This window comes from Trichoderma atroviride, chromosome 1, assembly GCF_020647795.1.
Source record: "Trichoderma atroviride chromosome 1, complete sequence".
Lineage (NCBI taxonomy): Eukaryota > Fungi > Ascomycota > Sordariomycetes > Hypocreales > Hypocreaceae > Trichoderma > Trichoderma atroviride.
Window position 1 is genome coordinate 6,794,496 of NC_089400.1, and position 13,108 is coordinate 6,807,603.

The 13,108-nt window shown below is 47.6% G+C and overlaps 4 protein-coding genes across 4 annotated transcripts; 2 read left to right on the forward strand and 2 right to left on the reverse strand.

Annotated features, from left to right (window-relative positions):
• Positions 1-80: 80 nt before the first annotated feature.
• On the forward strand, positions 81-6,716 carry TrAtP1_002466 (uncharacterized protein; the record flags this gene model as incomplete). The annotated part of the gene is made up of 5 exons (XM_066111480.1): positions 81-145; positions 212-1,014; positions 1,072-6,096; positions 6,153-6,491; positions 6,560-6,716. 5 exons carry the CDS (start codon positions 81-83, stop codon positions 6,631-6,633), a joined length of 6,306 nt encoding a protein of 2,101 aa, XP_065967555.1. The 3' UTR covers positions 6,634-6,716.
• Positions 6,717-7,170: 454 nt separating this feature from the next.
• On the forward strand, positions 7,171-8,885 carry TrAtP1_002467 (uncharacterized protein). The gene is made up of 5 exons (XM_014085365.2): positions 7,171-7,409; positions 7,498-7,921; positions 7,982-8,099; positions 8,162-8,211; positions 8,268-8,885. The coding sequence occupies exons 1-5, from the start codon at positions 7,259-7,261 to the stop codon at positions 8,842-8,844; spliced, it is 1,320 nt and encodes a 439-aa protein (XP_013940840.1). The 5' UTR covers positions 7,171-7,258; the 3' UTR covers positions 8,845-8,885.
• Positions 8,875-11,472, reverse strand: TrAtP1_002468 (uncharacterized protein). Its single transcript, XM_014085364.2, has 4 exons — positions 10,298-11,472; positions 9,789-10,227; positions 9,438-9,726; positions 8,875-9,381 (listed from the first exon to the last, which is right to left on the reverse strand). The coding sequence occupies exons 1-4, from the start codon at positions 11,304-11,306 to the stop codon at positions 8,998-9,000; spliced, it is 2,121 nt and encodes a 706-aa protein (XP_013940839.2). The 5' UTR covers positions 11,307-11,472; the 3' UTR covers positions 8,875-8,997.
• A 485-nt stretch (positions 11,473-11,957) lies between these two features.
• On the reverse strand, positions 11,958-13,047 carry TrAtP1_002469 (putative secondary metabolism biosynthetic enzyme; the record flags this gene model as incomplete). The annotated part of the gene is made up of 2 exons (XM_014085363.2): positions 11,958-12,697; positions 12,759-13,047. The coding sequence occupies 2 exons, from the start codon at positions 13,045-13,047 to the stop codon at positions 11,958-11,960; spliced, it is 1,029 nt and encodes a 342-aa protein (XP_013940838.2).
• Between the last annotated feature and the right edge of the window lie 61 nt (positions 13,048-13,108).

Below are 13,108 nucleotides of genomic sequence, written 5' to 3' on the forward strand. Positions count from 1 at the left end.
ATAAAGCAAAAAAAAAAAAAAAAACTACTCCTATAATTTCCAGGACTCGATAACCGTATATATCTTGCTTGCGTCGCAAAATGGCACATAATCCAACACGGGCTCTGACTCAGCTTAGTCCGGAAGGTTCACCAACTGTCTTCGAGTAAGTATCAGCCAGTGATGTGATCCCTGCATACTTAGTGAGAAGTTTGAATACTCATTGTGACAGCATCTTTCTTGTCGGTTTTTCGTCTGATGGTAGCCAAAAGGAAACAAAGCCAGAGTTTAACGAGGCTGTATCAAAGGATCTTGCTTTTGATGAGATCAGACCAAAAGATTGGACTCGAATTGTCCCGCAGATAATCCCGGAGGCCGGAGTGTACGATTTCGCGCTCTTCCAAGAGCGACAAGATCCAGAGGTGCAAACACTCGAGGGAGCTGGAGTTGCAGCTCTCTCACAGCTATGGAAAAAAAGATTCATTTGCGAAGCAGCCGACCTGGACACCGAAGCACGGCTGCTTCTGGATTGTATCAAGGACAGATGTGAGAAACGCCATGTGCTTCTGGCGGGCTGTGGGCTCGGGGGGTTGGTATTGAAGCAGGCAATTATAATCGCCAATAGGAACCCGCGATACTATGATGCCGCTTCGGTAGTTAAACAGTTGGTATTTGTCGCCACACCGCATACAGCGCCTAACTTGGACGCTTGGGAAGAAATTGTCAGTCACGGCTTAGATGCCGCCGAAATCATGATCCGCGGACGAAAGACTCAAATTATCACAGACCTTGCCATATCCATCCAGAAATCTTCGTTCACCTTTCACTGCTTTGCTTCCAGATACAATATTCAAAACTTGCCCCACAGTACAACTATTTTCCAAAACGATGACGCGGAAGAATGTTCTAAACCCGACATAAGCTCGTTTTTACTCTACGCCGATGAAGTTCAGACGCCCTTGCACAAGTCCGACAAAGTCAGCGAAAATGACTTGAGAAGATACGTGTCTTCTCCAGAATTATTAAAACCAGAATGTGATTTGAGCCCTGAGCATTTTGTCGATAGGTAGTTTGGCTAATGAGGGTTCATAGGCACTGAAAACGCCGAGCACGATCTTGAGTCAATGTCTGACTCTGACTTTCTTGATTTTCTTCAGCAGTTGGCTCCTTCAAAGCGGATTTTTCATGAGAATTCGGCTATTCAGCTCTTCCAGCCGGATGTCGAGCTTGAATTGTACGAGGAACATCTCTCAAGGCTAGAGCTTCTCAAGACATTCAGGCAAGGAGCCGTCAATATCACTGGTCCACCGGGCCATGGGAAGACAACTCTGTTGAAGCTTCTCGTGCAACGATTAAAACATCAATACTCAAAAGCAATTACTATTGACTTCTTCTTGGAGTCGTTTGACGCTTCTAGCCGGACATCGAATCAAACACTCAGAAACGTCATTCATCAAATTCTATCCCAACGACCTTACTTGTTCCAGAAGATCCGCCTGCTGTATATACAGCAAAATAAATCAAGAACTTGGACGAACGACATACTCTGGGACATTTTCCAAAGGCTCGTCCGGCATTCTAGCGGATGGAAGATCATCGTGTCCATTAACAACTTTAAAAATTGGAGTTCTGAGCTGCAGTCTGTTTTTGCAAAGCTTGATAAAATCCTTGCTAGTAGCGCGGCCCAATACACCGTGCTCACGACAGGAAGAGGAGAATCGTCGGGCCTTTCTCATGAGCCCGACGAGATAGTAGACTTGGCTGTAGGAGCGGAAGATTCCAGAAAGAAGTTTTTAAAAGCGAAGCTCAAGGTTCTTATCCGGAAAAACCCGTCACTCACAGCCTGCAAAAAAGACATTTTACAGGCTGCAAGCCTTTTCGAAGGCTCATATTCACATACTGAGCGATGCTTAAAGCAGCTCTCTAGGAACTTCACTCTGTCCAGCCCGGATGCAATAGCAGTCACATTGGAAACCTGTGCAAAAGCTGAGGATGATATATCCTTGGAACAAATCGAATGTTTGCTACAAGGGGACTCCCATGTTCTGAATTGGTCTATTAATGTTGTGTCTTGGGTGATGCATTCGGCTCGGCCTCTGCGGATTCAAGAACTTGCAGTTGCCGCTGCGTTGGGTGTTGGCGATAAATCATTAGCAGATCTTGATCGACGGATATCCAGATCGATGGAACATGACATCGACCGGTATCTGGATGTTCTTATACGAGCTGATAGCCAGGTTGCCCACATCTACAGTGCTGCAACGAAGATATTTCTTGCAGAGAAGCTTCAGAAGCATAGCCCTACCAAGGGATTCAAGCTGATTACTCATGCACAATTGGCTATTATGTGTATAGTGTACATATCTCATGCAATATCGGAAAACTGGGACATGTGTAAGGCCCGGCTAGACTGGCAATCCAACAAGTTCCAGTCCGATCAATCCGAGCTGGAGTTTCTGAGCTACGCGGTCCGATATTGGCCATCCCACTATCACCGCCATTATGATCAAGGAGGAAGTAAGCCTACGGTCACAGGACAAGAAGGGGACGAGAGTAAGGAGCTAGAAGATGCGATCACAAAATTTTTGGGCAACACCAATTTACGTCAAAAGTGGTACCAGCTATTTTCGTCAAAACTACAACCTACAAGTGACTCTGATTCACCCAAAGAGGATGAAGAAAAGCTCGAAGAAAAGTCGAACCAGAAAATCACTAGCCTTGAAATAGCTAGTGAACTTGGCCTTACTGATACAGTCAAAAGGATTGTAATGTCCGACAAAGAATTTTCCAAGAGCGAGCCAAGCATTTTGTCGTCAGCTCTTGCGCTATCGGTCAGAAATAAGCATTCAAAGATCATATCAATGTTATTGAAAGACAACGTGCCCCTCTCCTCTGCATTCATTGAGGCCGCTTACACCAACAATATCCAAGCCATGAGGTCTCTGATAGCCCATGGAGTCGAACTCAAGAAAGAAGATCATCTCGGCTCTTTAGCGCTTAGAAAAGCCGCCTCTGCAGAAAGCTTAGATGCAGTTAAGCTCTTACTTAGCGAAGACATTGCTATTACCGAGGCTGACATTGACGGCCGATCTACTATTCATGCCGTAGCTATCGGTGGCTTGGTAGAGATGTTGAAGATAATCTCCAGCCAGGCAGGCTTCGACATCAACGCCAGGGATCGCGAACAAAAAACAGCTCTTATTTTAGCCGTGCAATTTGACCATGTCAAACTCGTCCGCGAGCTGTGCCTGAAAAATGCGGACGTTACGCTGGCTGATTCCCAGGGCAAAACCGCGCTACAATATGCTGTCTCCAAGGACATTGATATCACCAAGGTCCTTCTTGAGTACAATGCCAGTTCTGTGGCAGGTGACAAAAAAGGCCAAACAGCGCTCAACTTGGCGTGCAAACTTGGATCTCTCGAGATTGTGGAAGCCATGGTCAACAGCCTGGAAGATCCAACTTTGCTTGATCTAGTTCATAATGATCAAGCTGCGAAAAGGACACCATTACACATCGCAGCCGAATTTGGGAGTGCAACTATTGTGGAACTCTTCCTTGGCAAAGGTGCCAACTATAAACTCAGAGACGCGTCTGGTAATACGGCTATGCAGCTATCCGCATCTGCAGGGCATCTGGACGTTTTCAAGATCTTGCTGCAGCATTATTGGTCCCACCGCGATGACTTCGGCCTAGAGAATCTTGGACCCGCGGGCGACGGCGCCACGAGCAAGAACGTGGAGGAGCAGGGTGAAAACAGTTCTGCAATGGCAGATATAATAGAATGTAACGAGCTGCTCTGCTGCGCCGTCAGATATGGACAACTCATTGTCATCCGGTACCTCTTGAACTTTATGGACTCTTTCCATCTGCGTATACTCATCGAGCGCTCTACCCTTGACGAAAACCTGCTGAATATTGCCGCCTCGAAAGGATATACCGAGATTGTGAGAATTCTTTTACCAAGGTTTGATCCTAATGTCAAAAATGCCAAAGCGCAAACGCCTCTTCATGTTGCGGTCTCGAACAAACATCGGGACGTCATTCGGTTTCTTCTTGAGAGTGGCGCAGACCCGAATGTGCCGGACTCTGATAGGAAGACCCCATTGCACACTGCAGCTAAAAAGAGACTCTACGAGATTGTCAAAGACTTACTGCGCAGTGGCGGGGATGTCAATGTTCGTACCATCTTAAAGGAGACAGCACTTCATCTAGCAGTCGAGTTTCCAGATATCGTGCTGCTCTTGATAGACGCCAACGCCGATATGTGTGCGAAAGACTACAACGAGGCTACGCCATTGCATCTTGCCGCTCGAGCCAATAATACTGCAACAATCAAGCTGCTTCTTCAATCGAAGGCTGACTTGGACGCTGTAGATGAGAATGGCGAAACTCCTCTTCATTATGCAATTGACTCGAAACGCCTGGAGGCCCTTAGAGAGCTATGGGACGCTGGCCCTCAGTTAAGCCGAGAGTCATACAGGGAAGAACGAGCGCCGTTGCTAAAGGCTTCTGAGACCAAATCCTTCGACCTAGTAAGAATCATCCTAGGAAAGGATCTGCTTGGTAATAGTGGCGGCACGAACGACGTTCCGGATTATGATAACATCGGCACCCGGAGCTCGAAGGAGATGACACTGCTAGACGTGAATGCCGTGACAAGCGACTACAGAACGGCACTACTCATAGCAGTAACGGAACAACAGCTAGATATCGTCAAAGCGCTCCTAAAGCTAAACGCCGATTTGACCCTGAGGGATAGCTCAAACAGAACTCCATTACTGATAGCTGCGAGCCTTGGAAACGCAGAAATATTTGAAGTACTACTTGAACAGGGGGCAGACCTTGACTCTCAGGACGAAGAGGGCAAGACTGCTCTGCATCTCGCCCTGGAAGCAGGCAATTTGGCTTTGACAAAACGGCTAATCGAACTCTTCAAAGACAAATCCTTACTAGATGTGCAAGACTCTTCAGGAAAAACGTCACTATACCAGGCGGCCTACTCAGGAATGAAATTAGTTATCGAGCTCTTATTAGAAGCGGGAGCCGACGTAAACATCCGATCGAAGGCCGGGAAGCTCCCTCTCCATGAGGGTACTGACAATCATGATATTACTCTCTTGTTGGCAGAGGCGAAGTCCGACCTGAATGCAGAAGATGAAGACGGCTGGACACCTTTGATGTTATGTGTGTACTGGGAACATCTAGATGCCATTGAAGTGCTACTAGAGCGGGATCAAAATTTTCAACACCGAGACAAAAGAGGAAGGACGCTGCTACACATTGCTGTAGACTGTGCCAACGCCGGAGTTCTTCAGCGATGTCTGAAACTGGGCTCCATTGATATTGACGCTAAAGACAATGCAGGCAAGACGGCGCTTCATACTGCTGTTGATTGTTCGTGGCGCAGTGCCCTTCAGAACATGTCATCATTGATCGACCGGGGAGCAGCCATAGCGACAGTAGACAACGAGGGCAACACACCTCTCTGGACAACAATCAAGTCAACAAATGTCGAAAAGTGGTCTATGCTAGTATCCAAAGGGGCCAAAGTGGATAAGGAAAAAATCAAAGGACAAACTACTCTAATGAATATCATAAATATCAGCGAGACTCGGATGTCTGAATGGTTATTGGCGCAGATTTCGGACAGCGGCGGGTGCATTTGGACCACAGAAGAGATTTTGGAAGCACTATCGTATATCGCAGTGTCTTCTCTGGACAATGATACCCTGGAAAACAAGCAGACAAGGGCTGGTTTGCTCCTGGATCAGATCAACATGACAACTATAAATGCCGAGCAAGCTTTTATGGCTCTCAGGTACTATTTTGAGATGAATCTGGTCGAGATGAATCTGGTCGAAAAAATACCTAACGCTACACATTTACTCGAAAAAACCTCTAAGACTAAGGATAATGATATGTGGACTATGGACCATTTGCGATACCACATGGCAAAGGCATACTCTTCCTATAGAGACATGCCACCTGCCAAGAAACCAGATGGTAAAACTCGGTTACCGTCTGCTCTACTTGCATCAGTGCTACCAGCTACCGAGAGTATTGATACAAAGCTCTGGGAGGTTACTGCAATATCTGTTACGAGCAAGACAACAGGTAACCCATTTTGACCCCTACTCTCTGTGAACACGTATCAACTGAAAGCTCAACAGATAATGAACGGCGGAGTTTTAGAGCCGATCACCCATTTCCGATCCGAGGGGAAGGCCGCGCGTACTTTGAAGCAGAGGCATCAGCCCTGGAAGACCAGCAACATCCCATATATTTTGTAATCGGTCTTTGCGGGGAATTTGTACATTTAGGCAGCTCTTATCCCGGGATAGGCTTTTACCCTTCTATCGGATTCCACGGCGATGATGGCCGCATCTTCACCGAGGGGCTGCAGACGACAGAGCAAAGGACGGGGCCATTCTCACAGGGCGTCAAGATTGGCTGTGGCATCGACTGGAACGAAGAAAGCATCTTCTTTACTCGAAACGGAGAGATTATTGGTAAGCTTAAATGCCCGAAATGATTAATACGTAGCATTTAAGGCTAATACCTAATTAACACAGCGAAGATCAAGACGTCCATGATTTATTGGAAGCTTTACCCTGTTGTTACTGCCTTCAGCTCCACAAGAGGTACTATTAATGTTAATTTTTCGGGCAATTTAGATAACCCTTTTTTATATAAGGCTATAGATTAGTAAGTGAAAAAGACAGAAAATAGCAAGATTTGCTTTTGTATAAGTTTTAATTGAAGCTGTATATTTACTAAAAGAATTACTTTTTTTTTATTAATTTTTATTTAATTATTAATTAGATTACTGGATATTTTGATATAGTCAAGGGTAGCTCTGCCGTGTTTACTCCGCATTATGGACCATGCTAAGCTTGGGATGCCGTCAGACATAAACACCTTGGCTCTAATTGGTCTGTGATTCTCTGTCCAGCACAGCTGATGGTCTCTTGTATTTGACTAGTCAATGATCAATTGTATTCCGAAGCATGAGACCCCAATATGGTTCTACAGCTATACTTTAACCTATCACTTACTTCAATCACTGTCGCTGTACGGCGTATTGTCTGCTACAATTCAATGGCGGGGCTGCTTACGTGTGAATGGCATGAAGGCAGTTGATCGAGCTCAATTCCTCTAAACCCTTCTCGTAACCAGCTAAATCCACAAAGCCTCTGTATTTCCATCATGGAGCGCCCGGCACCGCCGGCTGCAGATTTGGAACCGCACACTTCCCGGCTTGAGGTGTCGACTGGACATGGCCAGGAAACGCTTCTTTTCCAGTCTGGACGCTGCGCTGCTGGCCACGCAGTTTCTCTGCGTCGTTGCAAAGCCCTGGATCCGAAGCACAGCCTCTTCCATCTTGTCTGCGCCGAACCACCTTGTTCCCGACTATGTGACCAAATACGGTACGAATCTGCAACAAGCAACTCACAACAGAGGCCGCTGCACAACCCCAATTGGGAACATGTAGGCTAATTCGAAACGAGGAAACAGCGCCGCTTGTATGGCTACACTCGGATGACCCGTTTCGGCCGTCAGACTTGCTCGAACACATTCGTCACACAACTCCGGCAGTCAATTATAGCCTTGTTCCCGACCTGCCGGAACTGAACCTCGATAACCTCGCCCTCCTCGAGAATATTAGCAGTGAAAGAGTCGCTCTGACCTCCAATGACGATGTTACAACTCTACCCGCATGGCTTTATGGCCATAGTCCGGACGAGGCCGGCAGGATCGCAAATGCGACGCCTTGTGTCGTGATACTCGTCGAACAAAGTGCCCGAGACGTTGACGCCTTCTTCTTCTATTTCTACTCATACGATCGAGGCGCGAATATCACGCAGGTGGTGGAACCTTTGAACCGGCTGATAGAAGATACTGAGCACGGCATGCATTTTGGAGATCATGTTGGCGACTGGTTAGTGGTCTTATGCTCCAGCTCGTCTACATGATCAGTCGAGCTAATACTGCTTTGAAGGGAACACAACATGATACGGTTTCGCGATGGCAAGCCCACTGGCATTTATTACAGCCAGCATGCTGGTGGCGCCGCTTATGAGTGGAACGACAACACGCTTTCTATGAAGAGTGGGCGGGTATGTGACTCTGAATCTGACAACTTGTAAATCATGGACTTTACCTAACACAAGTTTATCAGCCTCTTGTGTTTAGCGCATATGGATCGCATGCGAATTACGCCACTTCTGGGTGAGTTGCAGCCTCCACCGCAATATTTTAGACATGTTGCTAAAATTTCTTTTAAGCGATCACATTCACGATTCGGCTCTGATTGACTATTGCGATGCCGGCAAACTGTGGGATCCAGCCCTCTCGGCGTACTTTTATCACCTCGATCCCGCCAGTTTTAAACTAACGCGCCTCTTCACCTCGATATCCAACACCACCGTCGCGTCAAATATGACATCCTTCTTCTACTACACCGGCATCTGGGGCGATGCCCAATATCCGGATTCCGATGATCGACAAAAGACGGTTCCAAAGTTTGGTCTCAAGCGATTTGTATCAGGGCCTCAGGGCCCCATTGTGAAGAATCTCGTACGAAAAGGGCTTATGCCCGACGAGCGTGAAAAGATTACATGGATGCAGTGGGGTGTTGGCATTTTCATGTCGTGGTACCCATGCTGTATACGTGGCTATAGAGTCTGGGTATCTGTGGCCGTGATCATAGGGTTTATAATATTGACCGTGTTTGGGGTAAGACATGGAGTGAAAAAGTACAGGAGGACAAAGGGATACCAAAAAGTAGATACAGAGATTCCGTTACGCGACATGAACCATGGTGAAGACGATGCTGGCTTGCATCGCAACCAATCCGACTAGAAGAATAGAATAAAGAACAATTGCTTGTTTGCCTTTTTTAATACTTGTAAAATGCTAGTAGTACCAGATTTGGGTAAGATATAAAGAGGACGGTTGTCTTTGGGATCTAGTATATTGAGTTCCTGCTCTGCTAGCCAAATATCTTCCTGATGACTATGGACAACTGGAATCTTCTCTGCCACCTTGACTGAACCAATTAATATTATCCAAGGAGCCAAACTGGGCAAAGCCATCCCAGTCACTAATAAAGCCAAAGCTTTCCGAGCCCATTGGCGTCGGCAATCGTTTTGTAGGATTGAGAACGTAGTCGAGCACCTTTTTAATAACGCTCCTGACACCAGATGAAACAGAGCCATTTGGGTGTGAGAGACCCGGCGCGTTCAAAAAGCCCACGAGCAGGCTGAGCTGCTGAATGATGGAAGATCTGGAATATTCCTCGCCGGCAATGAGATCCCCATCAATGGTAATGTCCATGGGATTGGGGTCGACAAGCTCCATGCACAAGACAGCCCCAGCCGGGGCTGCATATCCAATTAACTAGATCGTATCAGACATTGTACCTATACCCTATACGAGAGAACATATGAACTCACCAGGCGTTGGCTCTCTCCTGGAATCTCTGCCCACCTATGCTTGTGAGTCCATAGGCGTAAGGTCAAGACCACCATCTCAAAACTAGTACGCAAGAGGTCGGTTCTAGGACGGCCGTGCTTGAGCAGTAACCGCTCTAGTAAGAAGACGTTGAGTAGGTGGTCGAGTCTCATCTCATGTTTCGAATAGAATGTTTGAGCGTCTGCATCCCCTGATTCTCCGAGCGTAAGATCATAGACAAGATGGGCAGGCAATGTGGTGTATAATCCGAGTTGCTTTCTTTTCAGTGTCCTATAGACTTCATCAGCAATTTTCTGTAGATATTTGCAGCCAAGCATGTGGATCTCTCATACATGATATCTTCCATCTTATAAGTCTCAACGTAGCTGAGGCCGATTTCGAGAATTTCATCTCGTATCAACGCCACCATGGTACGTACGCGGAGAATCGATGCTGAATGCAGCCGACCATCCGTGTCCCATCCGTCATTATCGAGGCGTAAAAGGTGTCTTTGGAAAGTATCCTTATCAGAGAGCAGCACACCATCGTCCAAATCTAGCGGCAATTGTATTGAGCAAAATCTGCGCGTCAACAGAGCGGGCCGGCCGACGAATGCGGCCAAGAACTTGTCTGCTATGAAGATTTGACACACAATACGCCTGCGCGCCTCTGTGGATATTGATGCCATTGGCTTAGACAAAGAAGTTGATGGACCACAGCGGCGATCGACATGAAAGCCAGAAAATGTGAGCATCGCAGCTGTTTCAGCGTGGAATTTCCAATATGGAAGACCTAAGCAAGTTAGTACTCGAATTCCAGGTGATAGATTATTCATCATGGAGTAGTGAAGATACACGCTTACTCGTATCGCCATGCATGCAAGCGTGTAGCACAGAGCGTTTATACAGCAAGAAGAGCATAAGGGATCCGGAACTGCCCCCCACGTTGGCGAGAGTTATGCAAGACGAGCAATATTCCGTGTAATGACCGATGAGCCGTCTCGAATCTGCGGTTGAGGAGGCTTGAAGCTCTCCAAGAGCGGCGTACAGAAACATGATGCCAACCGCCTCCCAGCGCAGTTTCGGCCCCGAGAAGCTTTCCAGCCATTCCAGAACGTCTTCATGATCCTCTTTGAGAATTCTCCTTGTGTTGATGCAGATTGTACCACTCAGCTCACGTAGCTTAGCCAAGTCTGTGCGGTCTCGTAAGTGGGAGCCAAACGTTTCCCAGGTGGTCGCAATCAGTCTTTTGCCAATCATCATCATCCACTCATCATTGGGATTGACATGGACTGGGAATTGAGTTCTGGTTGCGGCTTCTGGCATGGGTATCGCTTGCAGTATTCTAAGGGCGATGCGAGTGGCTGTTTGATCCCTGCCTGCCATATCTTGGATCTCGGCTATAGATGGGGGAATCGTTTCGTCAACCAAAGCTGTGTCCGAGGACGACAATTGCTCGGTGGTGGCTAGAGGATTGTGCACGGCTAAACTCGTCTCAGTCTCCGAGTATGCTGCTGAGAAGCTGGTTGGACCAAAGAAACCCAACGGCCCTCGAGCAGCTGGAGAGCTCCAAAACTTGTCTTCCGGACCGGCATGTCCGCCAGAATGGAGCGAAGCATCTGTAGACTGTAGATCTTTCCTTGATGATGCACGTGCTATTAGTTGTCTGAGATGAAAATCCTCGATTGTCATCTTCTGGCTTGCCGGCGTCTCTTCGTCCGGCGATAGGTAATAACACGTGAATGCTCCGTTGCGTCGCCTACTACAGCGAAGACACACTGGGTAGGTGTGATCGCAGGCCACTTTGCGCCGACGGCATGGCTCACAAGCTTGCGTTTTGCCATTTCGCCGCGTCAAGAGAGGGTTGGCCATGGGAGCATTATTGTTCAATGGTGTATGTCAAGATACAATAGGCATATCAAGTCTGTTTTTAGATAATAGTAGGTCGGTGTAAAGAGGGGTAAAAACCAGTTGAGAACAGCCGCGATAGTTACGTACAGAGTTGTGTTGAAGGTTGTTTGTGGCATTGAAAGAAGTGAGCACCCACTCACGCTACGGCGGTAAGCAGACGAGCTTAAAACGTCCCGTCTTAGTTGGCTAATCGTGCCGTTGATTAGGCATTTTTAGAGGGGCAAGGCGCTTGCTTGTCAGAACCATCGTTTCAATGCTAGAATGCAAGATGCAAGATGCACAATTTAATTTGTAAGAAATGATAGTTGGCAGAGTAAAAGCTTGATCAGACAGAAATGTGAATGGCATGTTACATGAAACGAGATGCCTCAAGTGCGGTGTCTTTGAAGTGCCACTGTATTTACACAAGCTACTGGAAAGGGTAATCATTGCAGAAATCCTCTATACTTGTTATATATATACTGTATTTCAAGTACAATATAGCACAGGAATCCATGTATTCCACTGTTTGGTAGTATATAGTATAAGTCTAGCAGTGTCAATGGCATAAACCTTTATACAAGGCATGCTCACTACATGTATCCACCAACAGCTTTACTATGCCTCTGCTCACTAAAGAGTCATCACAGACCTGAAGCGCACCTTGCCGCTTTCCATCTTCTCAAAGGCATCCTGATATCCCGTCAGAAACGGGAATCTCTCAACGATACACTTGACCCCGTGCGTGTGCGCAAAAGCAATCGCATCCTCGCAATCCTGCTGGTGTCCTGAATTCCAGCCATGGACGCTGGTGCCGTTCATAACCATCGAGGCCGTATCAAACTCGACTTGGCCAAGCGGTGCCAGCACGACGAGCTTCCCTGAAGGTGCCAGACCGGCAACAAGTGGACTGACGGCCTCTCTATTCGGAGCAGTACAAACCATCATGTTGGCGCCTCCGAATTTCTGCAGGGCCGTCACTGCGTCTTCGGCGCTCGTGTCGATGTAATAGTGAGCGCCCAGTTGCGTCGCAAAGTCCTTTTTGTCGCTGCAAGAACTCAAAGCAACGACTGTGTATCCCATCTTGGCCGCGTACTGCAGCGCCAGATGTCCGAGTCCTCCAAGGCCTTGGACAGCAACAAGTCCGCCTTGCATCACGCCCATGTTTCTCATGGCATTGAAGACGGTGACGCCGGCGCATAGAAGAGGAGCAATCTCGGCCGGATCTGCGTCTAGAGGCACTCGAACGGCTGCTTCGGCGCGTAACAGGACATATTCGGCGAAACCTCCGTCAATTGTCACGCCGTTGACTGCGCCGTTGCTGCAAAGCTGAAACATTCCCCGTTGGCATGAACGGCATGATCCGTCGTGGCCTTGTTGCTTGAAGTTAATAGCTGTAATAAGTAAAAGCATCGTTGATAGATGGCGACTAACCTCCATGCCAGGCCGCTCCAACGCGTTCCCCTCCCTTGAAGCGAGTAACTCCCTCGCCTACAGCGACAACGTCTCCAACTGCTTCATGGCCCGGCACGCGAGGAAACAAGTCTCCTAGTAAGCCCAGTTGCACGAAACGGTCGCTGTGGCAGATGCCGCAAGCAAGGACCTTTACCAAGATATAGCCCGGACCGGGTTCTTGGAGCTGTACCTCCTTGAGAGTGAGTTTTGCGCCCTTGGTCTCGAAGAAGGCGGCCTGGTAGGTCTTGGGAAGAATCGCAGAAGACATGCTTAAAGCAGTAATTTTCTATCAAAGCCTTCTTTCTTTTTGAACACGGGAGTTGCGTACA